We start from the raw sequence: 23,421 nt of genomic DNA, 5'->3' as shown, positions 1-23,421 counted from the left end.
GGCAGGCATATGGAGTTGGGCTCTCTTGAGACTCCAGGAAGAACTGGTGCTCATGCACATGCCTTCTCCCACCCTCTCCCTGCATCCCAACCTGCTGATCATATGGCCTGTTATGTCTGCATACACACATTCATCACTGCTGCTCACATCTCTTCAGCTTCGCTTAGCCCACACGGGCATCCTAGGTCAAAGTCCACTTACAGCTTTCTAGTTTGATTCCCATAACTAACTCAGTCATTCTCTTGGAGTTTTTCAACCCCAATTCTTAAGAGAACCATCTGTGTTAGTCTTTTTCAAGCTGGTCACACTAATCACAGAGAGCTGGCAAGCTAAGAAGAGGTGCTCCTGTAATAAGTCCTCAACCCTGACCTAACTGACCTTCGCAAGCAGGCAAGAGACAACCAGGAGGTGGAAGGCAGCAGGTGATGGGTGATTGACATCTCTAGTGCCATATTGCAAGAGGATGGAGTTCTTGTGAAGAACAGAGTACCCTTCTTAATCATATGTTTTCTGCCACGGGACAGGTCAAGGTCCTTCTGGAAGAAATATTGGAACGGGTGACAGATGAGTTTAACATCCCAGAGTTGATGGCTAAAGTGGAGGAGCGCACCCCTTACATTGTAGTTGCCTTCCAGGAGTGTGAGCGGATGAACATCCTCACCAGAGAGATTCAGCGCTCACTGAGGGAGCTGGACCTTGGCTTAAAGGTGAGTGAAGTCTACTGAGAGAGAGGTGTTGTCAGAGGACACAGCTTTCTCCACAAGAAAAGAGCAACATGGGGGAACCTGGGAACTAGAAGACATACGTTCTAGAGCAGCCTAAATGCCCCAAAAGGTGTTAGTCCTCAGAAACCAAAATCTGACCATGAAGTTGTCTGAAAGTACAAGATATTGCCCAAACTCCCATGTTTCTTTTTAGCAAAGAAAGTCTACTATCTTCTAACAATTATTTAGGCAAGTTTACTTCATTCACTGTGAGGAGGAATAAAGTATCTAGCGTAGAGCCTGTTACAACGGTTCACCTGGGTGACAGATAAATGGGAGATCTTGCCACTTTTGAGGAGCTGTGATGAATCACAGTGGGTGTGGTCAATTTACACGGTCATGTTATTAAAAGAATCATAATCTGGGGCTGGGGCTGTAGCTCAATGGCAGATCAGTTAACCTGCCACGTGTGAGGCCCTGGATTCAACCCCCAGTGTCACAGAAAATAATAATGACAACTATAATCCCAGTCAGAGGGAAAATAAGAACCCAGTTTTGTAGCTGATGATGAAAGCTCACACAAGTCCTGGAGGTCTGGGTGTGGAACTGCCCGTGCCTTCATGTCTGGCTCTTGGAATTATGGCCACCTGTGTGTAGGAAGAATAGTTGCAAACTTTTCCCATGTAAGCACATAGAAACTAGGAAACCAGACAGCAAAAACTAGGTTACTAGGTTTTTTTAAAAATCTCTTAATTTCCTCTCCCCCCCCCCAATATGGGTGTAGAGAAATGAGAAATAAGATGTTGAAGACCCTACAGTGTATGCAAATGTTTCCAAATCCTATACTCGCTTATAATCAAATGAAATACGAAATTCCACTGAACAATCTCAAATGTAAATAAGAATTTTGCCTGTCATATTAAGCCTCTCTGTTACTGTGGTAAGCAGGTATATATTAGCAATTATCCTGAGTAGTGTTGCTGCAATCTTAGCTTATTGAATCCATGCAATTTGATACAGTCTATTTACCCATTTACCTTTCAATTCATTCACTCATTCTTCCATGAGCCTTCACTGTGGTTCTGTGTCATGAATCACAGAGCATGCCTGGGTGAAGATGAAGGGGAAGGGGATGGAGTCCAGTGTGAGCTATAGTGATTGATGAGCTCTTCAGGCAAGTCTCAGGAGACTGAAAGAGGAGCCTCAGAAGGAGTCTTGGGAAAACAATCCAATGGAATATAACACATAGCAGAATTAATTAAATGTCACATAGAAGCCAGAGAAGAAAGGAGAAACAGGTATGTGAGATAAGGAAAGGCCACAGAGAAGTGGCATAAAGAAAGCTTTGGAGGAAGGGTAAATTTAGACAGATGACAACAAGAGAAAGAGACTTCCAGAGCAGAGGAGCTTAGGGTCTATTCTAAGAGACTAATGGCTCACTTCTGTGTCTTGCATTCCATTTCATTTGGGGAGTAATATCTTAGATGGAGATATGGACAGGGTTGGGAACTGTTTTTCATTATTAAGACACTTGATGACATCAGACTATTTTGTGACTGATTTTCTCTCCTGATTGATAAAAAATTGCTTCTAAATAAGTAAAGATGTTCAAAGATGTTCAGACATGAAGTATAACTTGCTGATGTGGGAATCTCTTCTGGTCTTCATTTTCACACACTGTGCTGACTTAATAGTTCAGGCCTGGGAGGCAGGGTCACCTTGATTTGGCTCTTTAATATCACCCACTAGGCAGTTGCCCTGGTCCATGTGCCTTTGGTCATCCAGTACTGTATCAGAAGTCCAAGATGCATCACTGCTGTCAACCTCAGTTTGGAAGCCAGACAGGAAGTGGTAACACCCTTACCATTTCTACATGCTTCCAATCTACTCACCTCCCCATGTCTTATAGAAATGAAAGTTTGTTGCAAAGAACATCTTCCTCGGGGCTGGTGGTTCACCCCTGTAATCCCAGAGACTCAGGAGGCTGTGGCAGGAGGATGGCAAGTTCAAAACCAGCCTTGGTAATTTAATGAGATACTAACTCAAAATTTTAAAAAATAAATAAAATAAAAAGGACTAGGGATCTGGGGATGTAACTCAGTGGTAAAGTGTCCCTGGGTTGGTCCAATCCCTGGTAATAAATAAATAAATAGACATTTACAATCTCATTTCCTAGGGGAGAAAGAATTGAAGGGAGCTGATCCTTAGGACAGGGTACAGTATGGAACCCCTCAAAGAGAGAGCTGATCTGGGCATTGCTGCCCTGTCCCTTGTTTCTGGATGAAATGCTACTGCATGGCTGTGAGCCCAGGGCAGCAGCAGCTGCTTTAGATGTACGGAGAAGCCCTTTCCAAATGGAGGTTCCTACCCCTCACCCCTAGAGACTTGAGTCCTTAGGTTTGGACTGGAGTCTATGAATATGAACTTCTAACAAGCTCCCTGGCTTAAAGGAGTGAAGGTCTACAGGAAAAATAAGGTTTGGAGTTTTTTTCTGTATTATACCAAAGAAGATCATGAAAGAATTTATTTTTAGGGATGAATAAGTTGTTAAGGTCACAGCCAGACAGCCTTCATCATATCCAGGAAAAGGTGTCATGCAGCAAAGTTTCTCCTGACACGTGGAAACAAAGAAAGCATGTCACATCACCCACAATCTTCTAAAGAGAAGGGTCCAGTGTGTTTTAAGTTTTCTTTTTGTGGCCTCAACCCATGAGCAGGTAAGTGCAGATATTAATTAGTGTTACCTAGATCCAGACTAGAGGGGTTTAGGAAACTTATGCTTGACTGTGTATGCCAGCAGGTTTCTTTACTGTAGTGGAGCTTGAGCCTTTAAGATTGGTCCATATATTCACAGTTTGGCCAGAGAATCTTCCTGTCTACCCACCCTAGCCTCCACCAATCTGGCAGCATTTCAGGAATCTAATTTTTTTTTTTTTTTTTTTCTGAACACCTTTCAGGATGTGATGGCTCTTCAGGAGGGGACTCTGGTGTACTTAGTGAACTGGCAGGGAGAGAGGACTTGCTTCTTCTCATCTCCTAGTAGTTCTACTTTTGTTCAGTCATGAAAATTCCTGAGTTCAGAAACCGAACTACAAGGTGGATGATTTCTTCTTTTCCTAAATCATTCCTACTTCCCCATTAAACTGGAGAAACCAAAGAGACAGTACATTATTTAAGTTTCCACCACTTGTACATTCAATTACTAAGTGCAAAATCACTGTCAGAATAAATTATAATCTTATTATAGGCAGATATGAGAAATTTTTAAGAAAGCCAAGTCACACATTATATCCCTTTGCAATCAAAATGTGTTTAGATTTCTGAAGGGTGTTAAGAATTAAGTGTTGCATTAAAATTGTTTCATTAGATCTTATTTTTAAGAGCAATTTTAAGTCCCCAGCAAAATTGAACAGAAGATTCAGAGATTCTTATGTGCCTCCTGCCCCTTCCCCACTATCAACAGCCCCCAATACAGTGGATACATACGTTGCAGTTGAGGAACCCACATTGCCACATTGTTATCAGTATCTATAGGTCACATTAGGATTCACTCTTGGTGTACTTTCTATGGATTTGTAAAAATACATAATGACATATATCCACCGTCACAGTATCATATAGAGTATTTTCACTGCCCTAAAAATCCTCTGCATTGCCCGGCACAGTGGTGCATGCCCGTAATTCCAGAAGCTTGGGAGGCAGAGGCAGGAGGATCGCGTGTTCGAAGCCAGCCTCAGCAATGGCCAGGTACTAAGAACTCAGTGAGACCCTGTCTCTAAATAAAGTACAAAATAGGGCTGAGGATGTGGCTTTGTGGTTGAGCGCCCCTGAGTTCAATCCTCGGTCCCCCCTACAAAAAAAAATCCTCTGCTTTGCATGCATTTTAATCTTTTCTAAGCATATTATTTCTCCTTGCAAAAAGTGTGTGGAGTTTACATGGCTTCACTGAGGCATGGTAACACAGACTAAGTGTTGATTTAGCCCCAGGAGATAATCAAAAACAAAAGACTTCTCTGTATAAGCACATAAAATGACAGCTGGCAGTGTCCAGGGTCCCATTTGACTTCTGTATTTGTCCCACTTTGGCACAGTTGTCAAAGACTGGGCCATTTTCTTTATACCAGTACTTTTTTCAGTACTGCTAGCAGTTTAGGACCTGATGACTGTGTGTCCTGTTGGATCATGTTATGGAACAATTCCAGAGTGAGACCCTTTATTCCCCCTCAACTCACATGACAGATGACACTCACACATACGACATACTTCCATGGATGTACTTCATCTAATAACATCCAAAATGATTTTGTAGAAAAGCAAATTTGATAGCATTATTTATATTGCTGTACATTTGTAAAAGTACTTTATAACCATGGACGTAACCTGGCCATTGAAAACTTTTAAAGGAAAAAGTAAATATGGCTCGTATTTTATTAACTTTTTAAACTCCTTTGCACTTTGTTTTTTATAATAAGTCATGACTTTTGTACATATCTTTTCACCAGATTGTCAAGAAAATAATGATATTATATGCACATAAACATTTTTATTAAAACTGTAATACATCATATTTTAAACATAACCCTGGCAAAAACATACGTAGCACAGTTCACATGACCAACAGTAAACAGCCTTTCTGCCTGAGGAAGTAGTGTCCTATAAAGCCTCTGAACAGATAGTCTGTGCTAATAAGGTCACATGTGGCTAGAGCACATGAAATGTAGCTAATGTGACTTAGCTTACAATTTTAATTCATTTGCATTTAAATAGCCAGATGTGGCTAGTGGCTGTCATATCAGACACTGTTGGTCTGAAGCATTTTTATTTGGGTACTTGCAATGCAAGAACAGTGGGTAAAGATTTTCCTTGTATTGGGTAGTTTTCCCATAAATAATAGTCCCTCATCCTGCTTAGGGAAGGGAAACTCTAGTCCTCTTTCCTAAAATGGCTTGAAGTTCTTAAAAGTCTATGTGTGTGTGTGTGGTGCTAGGGATGGAACCCCAGGGTTTTGAGTATGCCAGGCAAGCACCCTGCCATTGAGCTACATCCCCACCCATCAAAGGTCATTTTTAAAGTCCACCACAGTTAAATAACAGAATGAATCAAACAACATTACTCTATGTAAATTTATGATTACACAAATGGTATGCCTTTGCGCCATGTACAAACAGAGAAACAACATGTATCCCATTTGTTTACAATAAAAAAAATAAAAATAAAAATAAAAAACTTTACTTTGACCTTCAAGTCTAAAAAAAAAAAAAAAAAAAAAAAAGTCCACCACAGTTACTTCTCCCACTGAATTCTCTCCTGGTTCTCTTCTCCCAGGTTGTCTTAGCATGGGCTGCTGTACCAAATACCATAGACAGGGGGTTTTAAACAACAGAGATTATTTTCATCATTCCGGAGCCTGGAAGTAAAAGATCCAATATCAGCCAATTCAGTTGCTGGCAAAGGATCTCTTCTGGGTTTGAAGATAGCCTCGTTCTCTCTGTATCATCAGATGGTAGAGAGAGAGAGAGTCTTCCTCTTTGTTGAAGGCCACAGGTCTATCAGACCAGAGCTCCACACTCAGGACCTCATTTAACCTAAATTACCTCCTTAAAGGCCTTCTCTTCAATACAAGCACATGTGGGGGAAGGTAGTGCTTCCACATAGAGTTTGGTGAGAATGTAATTCAGTGCACAGCAGAGATCTTTCTCCCATCAGCCCTGGAGACGTTGCTGAATTAGCAGGACTGTTGGAACGTCCTACAGCCAGCCCCAGTCATTCCACCAGACACCTACTCACAACCCTTTTGCTGCCCAGGCCTCACAGGGCACCAGCACATGACACCAGAAGCTTCACTCTAGCTATCACTCTCACTCGCCTTTTCAGACTCCCTCTCAAACTTTGAAAAACACTGATTTTAAGATACTGGGCAGCAGGCAGCTTAAGGCTGTGACATTTGAAAGAAAGGAAACAAGAAATGTCACTCCTTTATTACACAAACTTACTCTGTGGAGGTGGTTTCCAGGTATCAGTTAAAAGAGAGAACCCAAAGGATTTCATCTTGATGAATTGAGAGGACAGAGATAAGAGTTCTCAGAGTTCAAGGTGAGTAAAATTTTCAGAGTAGAGTACCTAAGGTGAGGACCTGACAGAGAAGAAGCTCCAGAGATCCTTAAAAGGAATTCCCTTTGGATAATTAGCCTCTTTGGATACTTACTTTCTGCATATGACAGGAAACTGAGTTTGGGGAAGAACCATCAGAAAGACTAGAGAGAACAGATCTGGGAGTACTTTGTGGTCCCACTAGCCAGAGTAGAAAGAACTAAAATAAATAAAGTACCAGGAAGTATTGTCCTAAGAGTACAGTGCTTGCCTTAGCATGCCCCGGGTTCAGTCCCCATCACAAGAAGATGGGGAGGAGGGAGGAGGAGGAGGAGGAAGAAAGGAAGAAAGGAAGAGAAAGAGAGAGAGAAAGAAAGAAAGAAAGCAGGACTATAGACTCATTTCCAGGACAAAGTTAATCAAAATGGAGGCAGAAATGACAAAGACAATGGAATTAGCAGGCAACAATGCTGAAGCAACCATTAGATGTTTATTCTATATGTTCAAGAAGACAGAAAACAGGAGTATGGTGAGGTAAAAAAGAAAAAAAAGGAAGATACAGGGCTGGGGTTGTGGCTTAGTGGTAGAGCACTTGCCTAGCATGCATAAGGCACTGGGTGTGATCCTCAGCACCACATATGAATAAGTGAACAAAATAAAGGTATCATGTCCATTTACAACTAAAAGACTTTTTTAAATAAAAAAGGAAGATACAAAAAACCAAATGGAATTTATAGATATGAAAAATACAATATCTAAAATAAAAATGCAAATCAAAAAAGAAGAAAATATACAGTAAGCAAAAGTAAGTTTTCTAAATTATGTTTGGCAGTTGATACAAAATTTATAACACTGTCTCATATAGTTGTAAATATGTTGAGGAATATTTTAGATAATTATATTATAAATGAAGGAGAGTAGAGAGATGCAAAATGAGGTAAAGTTTCTATATACCACTAGAACTTTGAAATGATGAGAGCAGAAAACAGTGACGTTATGTATGTATGTATAATGTAAATGCCCAGAGCAACAACAAAGAAAGCTATAAAAAGAGATAACTCAAAAATACTCTAGATGAATCAAAATGAAACATGTTTTTCCAGTGACCCATAGGAGGTCAGGAAAAAATAGAAATGAAAAGCCAGGAAAGAGAAATTTAAAATGAAACAAAAATGAAATGGCAGACTTAAGCCCTTAACCTATAAGTAATTACATTAGGTGTAAATGACCTTGTACACCAATTAGAAGACAACTTGTCAGAATAGACATAACCCAACATATGTTGTCTTCAGGAAACTCACTTCAAATATAACATAGGCAGAATGAAAGTAAAAGCATTTTTAAAAATATATTATGCAAATATCAATCAAACAAAGTAGAAGTGGCTTTATTACTATTAAAGTAGACTTAAGAGCAAGGAGAAGCACCAGAGACAGAGGAAGATGTTACATAATGATGATAATCTACCAGAAAGACATAGCCATCTGAAATATGTATGTACCAAACAACATAGCTACAAAAATACGTGAAAAAAATTAATGGAACTGATAAGAGAAGTAAATGAATCCTCGATTATAGTTAGGGACCTCACTACCCTCCTCTCAATAACTGAGAGAACAACTACACACACACACACACACAAAAAAAAAAAAAATCAGTAAGAATAAAGGGGTCAAGTACACCACCAATCAACAGGATTCAGTTCACCCACAAAACAGCAGAATATACATTCTTTTTAAGTTCCCCTAAAACAAATGCCAAAATATACTAACTCTTGGATCATAACACAACAAACTTCAGCAAATTTTAAAAGAATTGAAGTCATACATTTTGTTCTTCAACCACAACTGAATCAAAGTAGAAATCAATTACAGAAAGATAATGGGAAAATCTCCAAGCACTTAGAAATGAAAAATATACTTCTAAATCAGTCATGTGTCAAAGAAGAAATCTAAAGAAAAATTAAAATACATTAAATTGAGTGAAAATGAAAGTAAAATAACAAAATTTGTGGCATACCCTTTAACTTCCCACCTTAAGAACCTAGAAGGGCAAAATAAAGAAGGTAGGAGAAAGGAAACAATAAGCATAAAATTAGAAATTAATGAAATTGAAAACTGTAAAATGATTGGAAATAAAATCAATGAAACAAAGTGCTGACTCTAAAAATCAATGAGATTTAAAAAACTCCCATGAGACAAAGATTAAAAAAAAAAAAAAAAAAAAGACACAAGAGTTCCATTATCAGAAATGAAATGGGGAGTATTGCTTCAGATTCTGCAAATTTCCAAAAGACGCCTTCAAACAATTCTACACAAGTAAATTTGACAACCTATATAAAGTAGATTAATTCCTCAAAAAATAGAGACAACAATAATATATCCATAATGAAATAGATCATCTGAGTAGCTCTATAACCAGCCCTATAACTAGTTGGACTATTAAAGAAGTATCTGAACCCAGAAAGTTTCACTGAGGAATTCTATCAAACATTTAAAGACAAATTCTATCCAATCTCTTTCCAGAAAATAGAAAAGGAAAGAACGCTTTTTCTTTCATTTTGTGAAGCTAGTATTGGTTACCCTGATACCAAAATCAGAAAAAGAGTACAAAAAAGTTTAAATTACAGATCAATATCTCTCATAAATATAAATGAAAAAAGTCCTTAATGAATTATTAACAAATGGAATTCAACAAAATATAAGAAGCATTTTCACCACAAATAAATGGCTTTTATTCCAGGGATACAAAACTTTCAATATTCAAAAACTGGTCATATTAGCAGTCTGAAGAAGAAAAATCATGTATAATATTAGTTGACGCAGAAAAAGCATTTGAGAAAAAACATTAATTCATAATAAAAACTCTCAAAATAGTAATAGAAGGGACTGATGCAATTTAATTAACAGCATTTACAAAAATACTAAAGCTATCATACCTAATGTTAAAAAACAATGTTTTCAAAACCCTGATCAGGAAAAAGGTAAGATGTCTACTCTAACTTGTCTTATTCAACTTAGGCTGGAAATTCTAGCCAGTTCAAGGCAAGGCAAGGAAACAAAATGCATCCAACTAAAAAGGAAGAAATAAAACTGTCCCAATTTTCAGAGGACACTATTATCTATCTACATAGAAAATTGCAAGTACTTTCCAAAAATATTTGTAGAATGACTAAGTGAGCTCAGGAAGGTCAGAGGATACAAGATAAACACACAAGGGCAATTTTATTTCTATATATAAGCAATGAAAATATGACACCAAAATTTAAAATACAGTATAATTTACAAGGGCTCAAAAAATGAAATACATACATTTAAACCTAACAAAATATGCATAAGATTTTTATGCTGAAAACTATAAAAATTTAATAAAATAAACCAAATATTTAAGTAAGTGGAAGGATATACTCCATTTGTATTCATGAATTGGAAGATTCAACATAGTAATGGTGTCCAATTTGCCAAAATTGATATAGAGGTTTAATGCAATTCCTGTCAAAATCCCAGAGTCTTTTGCAGATAAAGAGATTACTCACTAGTTTATATAGGAAAGCAAAGAAACTGGAATTGCTAAAATAATTTTGAAAAAGATCTATAAATTGGGAGAAAATCAGTATAACAAGTTTAAGACCACTGTTTATAGAACCACAGTAATTAGGACTATGCAGTATTGGTGGAGGGAGAGATCATTAAATAAAGGAGTTATAGGCCTGGGGTGTAACTCAGTGGTAGAGTACATGCCTAACCCTATACGAAGACCTGGGTTCAATCCCTAGAAATGCCAAAAAAACAGAAAGGAGGAGTAGGGAAGAAAGGAAGAAAAAGAAGAAGAGGAAAAAAAGAAAAAGGAAGAGAAAAAGCTGAGAGAACACATTCCAACAAATTTTATGAGGACAGAATTGTTAAATTCAAAAACAAAAACATGAGAAAAGAAAATGATAGATCGACATTCCTCATAGACAAAAATGCAAAAATCCTTAGTCAAATATTAATAATTCAAATCACACAATATAAGAAAGGGATTATAACAGTGTGATCAAATGGGATTATCCCAGGAAAGCAAGGTTGGTTTTAATATTAAAAAAATCAATCCAAGAAGTTTACCATATTAATGAACTAAATTTAAAAAATGTGATCATCTTTATATATGTAGAAAATGCATTTGACAAAATTTAACACCAAATCTAGATTATTAAACATCAGAAAAACAGATAAAAGAGGGCATTTCCTCAACTGGAAGGACACCTAAGAAATCATTGTGTTTAATGGTGAATGTCCAGATGCTGTCCCTCTAAGTCTGGAATAAAGCTAGGATGTCCACCATCATTACTTTTATTCACCATTGTAATAAAGGTCCTCAGTAGTGCAAGGAAAAATTCCATAGATAAGGGTCTCATGCAACAAAAGATATGATCATCTTTGATCAGTTTTTTTCCTTTGCACTAAATTTAATCTTTACACATAATGTTAGTTTGTTAAATAATTGACTATTAGAAGGAAAACTTAAATTAGTGTATAAATTATAATAAATTATCACATAACTCCAGACAAGAGAAAGACCATATTTCTAAGAAGTTTCATATGGGCTCAAGTACACAAGTAATAAATTACATCCTCTTTTCATAAGGCAATGCACCTGAATGCAGAGATTCCACATAGTGAGAACACTATTTTTCTATTTTAACCTAATAGTATTCATTTTAGCAGACTCTTAAGGAAATCTACCAGAAGAAAATTTGTTCACCTAATTTGAATGTTACCACTAAAGTGATAACTTTGGTGGCAGATGTGGTATCTTTGTTGAGCCTTGATGCGGCCTCAGACTCCTTCACTACTCTGGTCAGTCATCCCAATAAATCTGAGTGGGCACAAGAGGTGAAATCTATTTTCTATCATTGTTAATAGAGTTATTTTATTTGAGGGGGAAATTACAGCCTGTAATTGAGGCTGTACTCACTCATTTAGAATGACCTGTCTGGTACTGGTCTGATTAAGGATGTCTGACTTTTCTTTAAAATGTTAAGGTATTTATACTTTAAAATAGTTCAGCCACTAGACTCTACAATACAGAAAGAGTATGTGTTAACCAGGTACAGTGGCACACACCTGTTATCCCAGCAACTCAGGAAGCTGAGTCAGGATGATCACAAGTTTGAGGCCAGCCTGAGCAACTTAGAAAGACCCTGTCTCAAAATAAAATATAGGTCTGGCGGATGTAACTCAATGGTACAGCACTTGCCTAGCATGCACAAGTCCCTGGATTCCATTCCCAGGGACACAAAATAAGAAAAAAATGTCTGTGTAATAACTATCGATGTGAAGTTCATAAAGAAGCTATTAGTTTAGTCTACTTCCTATTAATCAGGAGTCTCTGGCTATCATTCAGGTCACTAACATATGTTTATCATGAGGTAGATGAGTTATAGATGGATACAATACCTTTTATTTTATATATTTATTTTTTTATGTGGTGCTGAGGATGGAACCCAGTGCTCATAGGCAAACGCTTTACCACTGAGCCACGGTCCCAGCCCCAGTTAACATTTTTTTACAGTTCCAAAAGTTAAGGTCCCAGAATGCCACAGTGCAAGTCCCAGGCAAGTGCAAGGGCAAGTCCAGGCCCCAAGAGAGACAGTTTGCTCACAGGTTGACACTCTGCACTTAGAGAGTGAGCCAGACCCTGCAGGGTACCCTCACAACACACAGGAACCTGGACACCAAGGGGCCTTCAGGATGAAGAAGGAGGGAGGAGTGGAGGGCATGGGGAAGTACTGGGAAGAAAAATCTAGCCAATTATGCTATGTCCATGTACAAATATACCACAATTAAGCCCTCATATATATGGTGATAATGCACTAATTAAAATAATAGCATGATGATGGAAGATCAGTAGAGTAGAGCAAGTTGATCTGAGGGAGGGAGGAGAGGGGGAAAGGGGAAGGTATTGGGGGAGAAGGCTGAGAAAACTGTTATGTGCATGTATGAATATAGCATAATGAATCCCACTATTATGTATAATTATAATGCATCAATTTAGAAAACTAAAAACAAAATTAAAAGGAAAGTAAAAACGACATGGGCCTTTCTAGAAATTCCCACAGGTCTTTGTCAGAATCAAAATTACAAAATTTAATTTAAAGATGGTTTTTGATGTAAACCTTTCTTTACAAAGTCCATCTAGCAGTTCAAAGAGGTTCCTCTTAAATTTGACTTTGTATCCATTGCCCTGATTTATTAAGGCAATCCTTGATTTGTGGGATGCAGTTCTTTGCAGACTTTGGCTTCTGTGTTTCTGAGCTGCGTGCAGAAGCCTGGAGGGCTGCTGCAAAGACTGCAGGAGAGTCAAGCTTTGGAGTCGTGTTGGAGCACATGTCACCCACAGATGGCTTACGCTCCACAGTGGGAATAGGTTGTGCTTTTCAAAACACTATCACTAGACAGTTGAGACTGATGTCCCTGGAGCAGGGAAGGTTTTCAAGGATCAACCTCTGTGACACGGACCTTACAAAGAAATACTGGACAGGGACAGTCATTGTGCTGTCCACCACTGGTGTCATCTTCCATCGCCTGGGTGTGTAAGCCAGCAGTTTCTGAGGCAGATCATTTCCAGGGACTTCCTGTCCCCTTACTCTCCCTTCTCACTTTTTCTTCAGGGAGAGCTGACTATGACCAGCGACATGGAAAACTTACAGAATGCCCTGTACCTAGATGTGGTGCCAGAGCCCTGGGCCAGGCGAGCCTACCCTTCCACAGCAGGCCTGGCAGCCTGGTTTCTGGATCTCCTCAACAGAATCAAGGAGTTGGAGACTTGGACAGGTGACTTTGCAATGCCCTCCACTGTGTGGCTGACAGGCTTCTTCAATCCCCAGTCCTTCCTGACTGCCATCATGCAGTCCATGGCTCGTAAGAATGAATGGCCACTGGACCAGATGGCCCTGCAATGTGATGTAACAAAGAAGAACAGAGAGGAGTTCCGGAGTCCTCCTCGGGAAGGGGCCTACATCCATGGTCTCTTCATGGAAGGTGCCCGCTGGAACATACAGGTAAAGCCTGAGACGACCAAGGGGTACTCTCTAGTGGGCCGTTTAAATGCATGTTGCCTCCCATCAAGTATGACTACTAAAGTAGATGCCCCTGAATCTTCTTACCTAGATAACCTTTCTTTCTTGGAGGCCCACCCAGTCAAGGTGGGGGGTTGTAAAGAACACAGGTTTTGCAGATGGAGTAGAACAGAGTGGTTCAAAGGGAGGACTGTGAGTCAGACTGGTTCAATCTGAAAGTCATCACCACCATTTATTACCTCTGTGACCTTGAGTATAGTCTTACCTCTCAAGATCTCAGTGTACTCGGCTTCTAAATGGGAGAGTAGAGACACTGTGAAAATCAAACAACATACTGTGTAAGACACTTGAATGATGCCTGGCACATAGACAGTGCTGAAAAGTGCTGGGTCAGGTAGCCCTGCTGCTGTGTGACCTCGGGATATTATTTAACCTCCCTGGTCCCACTATCCTCATTTATGAACTCTAGATAGGCAGGAGTTCCTTCTGCCTTTTATGTTGTTCCACATTAGCAAAAAAGAGCCCATAGATGTCATTTAAACTGAAAATTTTAAAAAATCCTTACTGAAAGCTAATAAAAATTAGCCAAGTTACCATAGATTGGAGATGTTTAGTCACAATTAAGAAACTGGCAAACAAGCATAGATGGCTGGAGTAACAAAATGAGCAAAGAAGAATAACTCTAAGGCAAGTTTATACTTGGCATACACATGATCTAGAAAGAGCACCAAGTGCCATATCCCACTTGGTGGATGGCACTAAACTATTCCCAGAAGACAATACTAAGCTAATCAGGAAAACTGTTAGAAGATCTGGAATATCACAGGAAGCTCTGGGAATATGCATATAAAGATGTGGTTCAATGGTGTCCCCCCCAAATTCATGTCATCCCAAAGAAAACTGAGACTTTATTTATTTAGAAATAGAATCTTTGCAGATGTAAGATGAGACCATACTGGATAACCACAGACCCTAAATCCAATGACCGGACCCTTCAGGAAGTGGAGACATTAAAGAGAATGCCCTTTGAATATGGCAGCAGAGGTGGGTGTGATGTGTGTGCCAAAGAATGTTAAGGAGTGCCAGCAAACACCAGACTCCAGGAGAAGTTTCTCCCTCAGCCTCCAGAAGGACTATCCCTGTCCACTCCTTAAGACTTCCAGCCTCCCAAACTCTGAGAAAACAAGTTTCTTTGTTTAAGCCACCAAGCTCAAGGCAATGTGTTAGACCATTCCTAGGAAAACAATATGAGAGCCGTCAGAAAGGACAGTAAAATGGGACAATGGTCAAACAACCTGAACCTTGAAAGGGAAGTTGATTTCCCTCTCTCCATCTGAACATTTGTACAAGAGTCTGTCAGTGGGAATCACACAGAGTGGGTGCAGGGTAGTCTAAGGCATCCAGCTAGGATCCCCAAGAACACCGAAAAGAGAAAAGTATAAAAAGGGAATTAGGAAAGAAGCCTGGAAGGAAGGGCAGTGACACTCTGGAGGAATACAAAGTATGTCAGTTCTAATCATTAACCTCTCATTTTCATATCTTATGGTAAATTATCATTTTCCAAAAATCAATACCTCTCCCCCACGAACTCTTGCTTTCAAGTATTCTATCCCATATTTGGGACGTCAGCAAAAATGGAAGTTAGGTGGGGGATATGGCTCAGTGCAGAGCACTTGTCTAGCAAGTGTCAGGTCCTGGGTTTGATCCCATATGGCAGACACACACACACACACACACACACACACACACACACACACGCACACACAAATGGAAGTCAGGAAGTCAGGACCTCCAAAAATCTTCCCTTCCACAAATCAGTACTAACAAAAAAAAAAAAAAAAAAAAAAAAAGAACTTTTTCAAAATTCTGGAAACTAATCAAAGGCTTTCAGCAATTCAGAGTTATTCGATAAAAACGGCTGAATCCCAGTGAGAAAACAAACTTTGTAGCCATTTCTTTTCCTTTGTGTGTGTGTGTGTGTGTGTTTGTGTGTGTGTGTAGTACTGGGGACGAAACAAGCTAGGCAAATGCTCTGCCACTGAGCAATATCCCCAGCCCTTTTTATTTTGAGACAGAATCTCAAAAAGTTCCCCAAGCGAGCCTCAGGCTCCCAAGTAGCTGGGATTAGAGGCATGTGCCACTGTGCTGGGTCAAAAAAGAGAATCCTGACAGCAGAAGAGAAAATCAGCTCATCGCTTACAATTTTCATCTCTCTTTCTCATCAATGAGAATATGATCAATGAGAATCATGGTTTCTCATCAGAAACCATGAGTCCCAAAAGGCAGGGGGATTACATAGTCAAAAACCTGAAAGAAAAGATGGTCAGTCAAAAAAAAAAAAGAATTCTATACACAGCAAAACAAAAGTGAAGAAATAAGACATTTCCGGGATTGAGAGAGAGAAATATGAATTTGTCAGTAGCAGACCATCTTTACAAGAAATACTAAAGGGAAATAGAGTAGAGGGAAGGGAACGGGGAGAGAGGAAGGAAGGGAAAGAGAAAGTGCTGGGACTGAATTAGAACAAATCATATTCATGCTTTTATAATTATGTCAAAACAAATCCTAATGTTCTGTAAACTAAAAAGAACCAATTTAAAAAAGGAAAATAAAGAAATAATAAAGGGAATCCTTCAGGTTGAAACAAAACACTAGACAGTAACTCAAGTCTACATGAAGAAAAAAGTATAAAGGTATTTACATAGGTAAACATAAAAGACAGTATGAATGTCATTTTTATTTATAACCTTTATTTTTCTCCTGATTCAAAGGACAACTATATAACGTAAAATTGTAAATCTATGTTGATAGACATAAAATACATAAAGATATAATTTGAATGATGAAAATACAGAGGGAGGGAATAAAGCAAGGTTGTATATACTATTAAGTTGGAATTAATCTGATAGACTGTTATACATTAAATGTTTATTTTGATCCCCAAGGCAACCATTGTAAAATAATTTTTAAAATATAAGAGAATTAAAATAGTGTATTAGAAGATGTCTATGAACTTGAAAGAAGACTAATGGAGGAATTGAGGCACAAAAGCTAATAACAAAGTAGCAGACTTAAGCCATATTTGATCAAACTGCATTAAACATAAATGGACTAATATAATAATGAAAAGGCAGAATGAATTTTATTTTTTATTCTTTTTAGTTATACATGACAGTAGAATGCATTTTGGTATATCATACACACATGGAACAGAACTTCCAATTCCTGTGGTTGTACATGATGTGGTGTTACCTGGCTGTGTATTCATATATGAACACAGGAAAGTTATGTCCAATTTATTCTACTGTCTTTCCCATTCCCATCCCGTCCAATCTGGCGAACCTCCACTCCTCCATCCCCGCTCCCCTGCCCCACTGCCCAACCCCTGCCTATTGTGAGTCAGCATACACATATCAAACATCCACTCTTTGACTTTTGGGGATTGGTTTATTTCACTTAGCAAGATAGCCTCCAGTTCCATCCGTTTACCGGCAAATGCCATAATTTCATTCTTCTTTATGGCTGAGTAATATTCCATTCCATTGTATATGTGTGTGTGTGTATGTATGTGTGTGTGTGTGTGTGTGTGTGTGTGTGTGTATATATCATAATTTCTTTATCCATTCCTCTGTTGAAGGGCACCTTTGGTTGGTTCCACAGCTTAGTTATTGTGAACTGAGCTGCTATAAACATTGATGTGGCCACGTCACTATAGTATGCTGATTTTAAGTCCTTTGAGTATATGCCAAGGAGGAGGATAACTGGGTCAAATGGTGGTTCCATACCAAGTTTTATTGGAATCTCCATACTGCTTTCCAGAGTGGTTGCACCAATTTACAGTCCCAACAGCAATGTACGAATGTACCTTTTCCCCACATCTTTGCCAACATTTATTGTTACCTGTATTCTTGATAATTGCCATTCTGACTAGAGTGAGGTGAAATCTCAGTGTAGTTATAATTTGCATTTCTTTAATTGCTAGAGATGTTGATTTTTTTTTTTTTTTTTGTATATTTGTTGACCATTCACGTTTCTTCTTCTGTGAAATGTCTGTCTAGTTCCATTGCCCATTTATTCATTGGGTTATTTGGGATTTTTTGGTGTTAAGTTTTTTGAGTTCTTTATATAACCTGGAGATTAATGCTGTATCTGAGGTGCAGGTGGCAAAGATTTTCTCCCATTCTGTAGGTTCTCTCTTCATGTTCTTGATTGTTTCCTTTGCTTTGATAAAGTTTTTAGTTTGATAAAATCCCATTTATTGATTCTTGATTTTACTTCTTGTATTTTAGGTTTCTTGTTGAGGAATTTAGTTCCTAAACCAACATGATGGAGATGTGGGCCTACATTTTCTTCTAGTAGATGCAAGGTCTTTGACCTAATGCTAGGTCCCTGGTCCACTTTGAGTTGAGTTTTGTACAGGGTGAGATAAAAGTTTAATTTCATTTTGCTGCATATGGGTTTCCAGTTTTCCTAGCACCATTTGTTGAAGAGGTTATCTTTTTTCCAATGTATGTTTATGGCATCTTTGTCTAGTATGAGATAACTGTATTTATGTGGGTCTGTCTCTGTGTCTTCTATTCTGTACCATTGGTCTTCATGTCTGTTTTGGTGCCAATACCATACCATTTTTGTTACTATAGCTCTGTAGTATAATTTAAGGTCTGGTATTGTGATGCCTCCTGCTTCACTTTTCTTCCTAAGGATTGCTTTGACCTATTTTTCCATATGAGTTTTATGACTGATTTTTCTATTTCTATGAAGAACATCATTGGAATTTTAATAGAAATTGTATTAAATCTATATAGCACTTTTGGTAGTGTGGCCATTTTGACAATATTAATTCTGCCTATCCAAAAACATGGGAGATCTTTCCATCTTCTAAGGTCTATTTCAATTTCTTTCTTTAGTGTTCTGTAGTTTTCATTGTAAAGGTCTTTCACCTCTTTTGTTAGATTCATTCCCAAATATTTTTTGAGGCTATTGTGAATGGGATCATTTTCCTGAGTTCCCTTTCAGTTGACTCATATATAGGAACATAATATATCTAGGAACACAAATGATTTGAGTGTTAATTTATATCCTGCTACTTTGCTGAATTCATTTATGAGTCCTAGGAGTTTTCTGGTGGAGTTTTTTCAATCTTCTAAATATAGAATTATGTTGTCAACAAATAGGAATATTTTGAGTTCTTCTTTTCCTATTTGTATCCCTTTAATTTCTTCTAATTGCTCTGGCTAAAGTTTCCAGAATTGTGTTGAATAGAAGTGGCAAAAGAGGGTATCTTTGTCTTGTTCCAGTTTTTAGAGGGAGTGCTTTCAATTTTTCTCCATTTAGAATGATATTGGTCTTGGGTTCAGCATATATAGCTTTTATGATGTTGAGGTATGTTCCTAATAGTTTTTCTAGTGTTTTGAACATGAATGGATACTGTATTTTATTAAATGCTTTTTCTGCATCTATTGAGATAATCATGTGATTCCTTAAGTCTACTGATGTGATGAATTATGTTTATTGATTTCTATATGATGAAACAATCTTGCATTCCTGAGATGAACCCCACTTGCTCATGGTGCACTATCTTTTTTTAATTTGTTCTAATTAGTTACACATGACAGCAGAATGCATTTTGACTCATTGTAGTACACAAATGGAGCATAAATTTTCATTTCTCTGGTTGTACACAATGTAGTCACACCATTCATGCAATCATACACATACATAAGAGTAATGATGTTCGTCTCATTCCACCACCTTTCCTACTCCCCATACCCCCTTCCCTGCCTCTCCCCTCTCTGCCCTATCCAAAGTTCCTCCAATCTTCCCTTGCCCACCACCCCCCTTATGGATCAGCATCCATCTATCAGAGAAAACATTTGGTCTTTGGTTTTTTGGGATTGACTTATTTCACTTAGCATGATATTCTCCAACTCTATTCATTTACCTGCAAATGCCATAATTTTATTCTTCTTTAAGGCTGAGTAATATTCTATTGTGTATATATACCAGTTTCTTTATCCATTCATCTATTGAAGCGCATCTAGGTTGGTTCCACAGTTTAGCTATTGTGAATTGAGCTGCTATCAGCATTGATGTGTCTGCATCACTATAGTATGCTGATTTTATGTCCTTTGGGTATAGGCCACAGAGTGGGATATGTGGGTCAAATGGTGGTTCTATTCCAAGTTTTCTAAGGAATTGCCATACTGCTTTCTAGAGTGGTGGTTTTGTATATGATTTGCCAGCATTTTGTTAAGAATTTTTACATTTATGTTCATCAGGAATATTGGTCTGAAAGTTTTTTCCTTGATGTGTCTTTGGTTTTGGTAGCAGGGTGATACTAGCTAGACATCTATGAACATGAAAAATAAGACTAATGGAAGATCCGAAGAACAAAAGCAAACACCAAAGTAGCAGACTTAAGTCCTATTTGATCAGTAATGACAGTAAATAAACGTCTAATCCTTATAATGAAAAGCCAGAATGAATTTTAAAAATAAAACAATAAACCCACCCATGCTCCAACTGTATGCTGAATATAAGAGACACACTTAAGATTTAAGACACAAATGGGTTGAAAGTAAACAGATGGAAGAAAATGTGCCATGAAAACAGTAACCCAAAGAGAGCTAAGGGGTTAAACTATTACTTAACACAATAGACTTCATAAGACAAACATTGTTTTGTTACTGGAGAAAAGGGTAGGAGAGAGAAATTAGAGACAAAAGTAGGACATTTTATGACAAAAGGTCAAGCCCTAGAGAAGATAAAACAACTACAAACATAAGCACCTAACGAGAGAGTCCTCAGAATGTATGAAAAACAAACAGGATTGAATAGCCAATTCGACCAGTGCTAACGATAAATACTAATAGTTACAGAGTTTCTTTTGGGGGTGATAATAGTAGTAATGATTACACAAATTAGTGAGCAGATTAAAAACTACTGAATTAAATACTTATAAAGAATTAGTTTTAGCCCAATGTGGTGAGACATACCTTAAATTCAGCTACTTGGGAGGCCAGGGCAGTAAGATCACACATTTGGGGCCAACCTGGGCAGCTTAGCAAGACCCTGTCTCAAAATAAAAAATAAAAATGGATGTAGATATAGCTTAGTGGTAGAGCACCATATCGACAATAACAACAAAAATTGAAAGGGACTGGTTTTAGAGTTTGAAAAAAAAAAAATTCTATCCCTGCTCTTAATCCTTATCATAAACACTTGATTTTGGAGGACAAAGGGGCCCCCACTGTTCACTTTAATCATTACTCATCATGCCTTTCATCAGCCTCTAAAGGAACTGAAAAGGCACATCTTTCCCTTTAAATAAACTTCATGGAAACAAACCAATCTCTGTCCATAACATAAGGGACTCACAGGACATAACATAACATGGACAGAATTAAGAAATTTGTGAATCACCCTGGATCGTCATTTCCCAAAGTATGTTCCATAACACAGTAGCACCTATGAGATGAACAGACTGCCCCCACCCCCCAAAAAAAGAAGTGGGCAGGAGGGTTCCTGTGGTCCTGTCTGAAAAGTACCAGATTAAGTACAGCTAAACTGTTTTCTTTACTGCTAGAACTTCTCATCTTCAGTGTGCCAAGTGTACACAATCAAGCTTTACGTACATAGCAATGGTGTGATAAGCACCTTTACCAAATTTATTTGACCAGGGGATTCTCATGCTCCTGAGAACATTTCTCAGCACTAGAGGAAAAACTCCCAAATCAACTAGATAACTCTACTGAGACATCTCAGAAAACCATAGAATTAGGTGATGGATACAGCTCAGTGGTAGAATGCTACGTGGAAAGAAGGAAACCATAGGGAGGCTCCATCAGGAAAGCTAAATATGGATACATCCTTATTGTATGATTAAAGTTAGACTATATCTCTCTCTGCTCAAAAAGTTGAAATAATCTAGAAGTAGATGAAATTGCAAGAAACTGAAGAGACACAGAAACAGGACACAACCAAAGCCTTAAGATCTAAAGCATCTGCACAGTTGAGAATTGTGTCTTCATCCTCTTTAAATTCCCAACACCTAGTAAGACATCTGTCAAACAGTTGTATTCAATAGTCTTATAAAAATAAATGAAAAGGGCTGGGGATATAGCTCAGTTGGTAGAGTGCTTGCCTCGCATGCATAAGGCCCTGGGTTCAATCCCCAGCACCACCAAAAAAAAAAAAAAAATGAAAAAACTAGGGGAAAGTCAATTTCCAATATAAATCAAAACTTCTGGAACTCTATATCAAGAAGTGATTTAGACTGAAAAGATAAATGCGTTTTCCCAGTATCAGATGCTTTCCACTGTGGGTCATTAAGGGAACCCAGAAGAGGGCAGGCAGAAAGGCAGCTAAGGACATCCCACTCTCTCATCCCTTCTAACACAAGCAAGAATAGATGGCTGGGCTCTAGGTCTAATCTAAGATCGCTCTTCTCATTCTCTTGTCTTCAGGCTGGGATCATTACAGAGGCAAAGCTGAAGGACCTGACACCCTCCATGCCTGTGATGTTCATCAAGGCCATTCCTGCAGACAAGCAGGATTTCCGCAATGTCTATTCTTGTCCCGTGTACAAGACTTGTCAGCGGGGACCAACTTATGTGTGGACTTTCAACTTGAAGACTAAGGAAAATCCTTCCAAGTGGGTTCTAGCTGGAGTAGCCTTGCTTCTCCAGATTTAGCTTTCTGCAGAGCCACTTAGAAAACAAGAGGCTAGACCGGAGACAGGGGGGAAGGGGTGAGCACAGACAATTAGATAAGAATTCATGAGCACTCAACTTCTGTGGGATTCCCCTAGGGGACATAAGAGATTAAAGTTAAGAGAGGGGTGCCTAAAGTGAAGTTGAGCTGGAATTTGGGCCCAGGAATTCTGGTAGAAGGATTTGTAGCCCTGAACTTTTTCTAATAAAGTGATTTAATCTTCAACTGTGTCTAGTCCACACTTTTGGGTTTGAGTTATGAGTGATTATGAAGAGGCCCAGAGAAACAAGCCACACACGCTTGAGCCCTGACCCTCTTACACGGTACTATCCTCAATGCTCTGGCTCCCAGGTAGGTACCCCAACTGGAATTGGCATCACCTGTGACTCAGCACCTCATCTTCAACAGCTGTCTGGGTGATTTGCATGCATATTATAGAGACACTATACTGGATTAGGGATCACCCAAATTTTTCTATAGTCAAACTTCACAGATCTATAAGCAATCAACAGATATAAGAAAAAATGTTCAACAACTCTAGTAATAAGAGAAATATAAATCAAAACTGCCCTCACCTCACCCCAATTAGAATGGCTATTATCAAGAACACAAGCAACAATAGGTGTTGGTGAGGATGTGGGAAAAAGGTACACTCATACATTGCTGGTGGGACTGCAAGTTGGTGCAGCCACTCTGGAAAGCAGTGTGGAGATTCCTTAGAAAACTTGGAAGGGAACCACCATTTGACCCAGATATCCCACTCCTTGGCCTTTACCCAAAGGACTTAAAATCAGCATACTACAGAGATACAGCCACATCAATGTTCATAGCTGCTCAATTCACAATAGCTAGATT

The 23,421-nt window shown here is 38.4% G+C and overlaps 1 protein-coding gene across 4 annotated transcripts in view; it reads left to right on the top strand.

The window, feature by feature from the left end:
* Positions 1 to 23,373, top strand: part of DNAH9 (dynein axonemal heavy chain 9) — a 352,397-nt gene extending 329,024 nt beyond the window's left edge. The window contains exons 49-51 of one of the 4 annotated variants that reach the window (XM_079135288.1): positions 525 to 707; positions 13,447 to 13,836; positions 22,320 to 23,373. In XM_079135288.1, coding sequence (XP_078991414.1) covers positions 525 to 707; positions 13,447 to 13,836; positions 22,320 to 22,547 — 801 coding nt within the window. In that variant the 3' untranslated portion in view covers positions 22,548 to 23,373. The remainder of the gene's footprint in view (positions 1 to 524; positions 708 to 13,446; positions 13,837 to 22,319) is intronic. The other 3 variants (XM_079135287.1, XM_079135285.1, XM_079135284.1) reach the window with 3 other exon arrangements.
* The last annotated feature ends 48 nt before the right edge of the window (positions 23,374 to 23,421 follow it).

The sequence above is a fragment of the Sciurus vulgaris genome, assembly GCF_902686455.1.
Source record: "Sciurus vulgaris genome assembly, chromosome: 3".
NCBI classification, from domain to species: Eukaryota; Metazoa; Chordata; class Mammalia; order Rodentia; family Sciuridae; genus Sciurus; species Sciurus vulgaris.
This window is presented reverse-complemented; position numbering and strand designations above follow the sequence as displayed.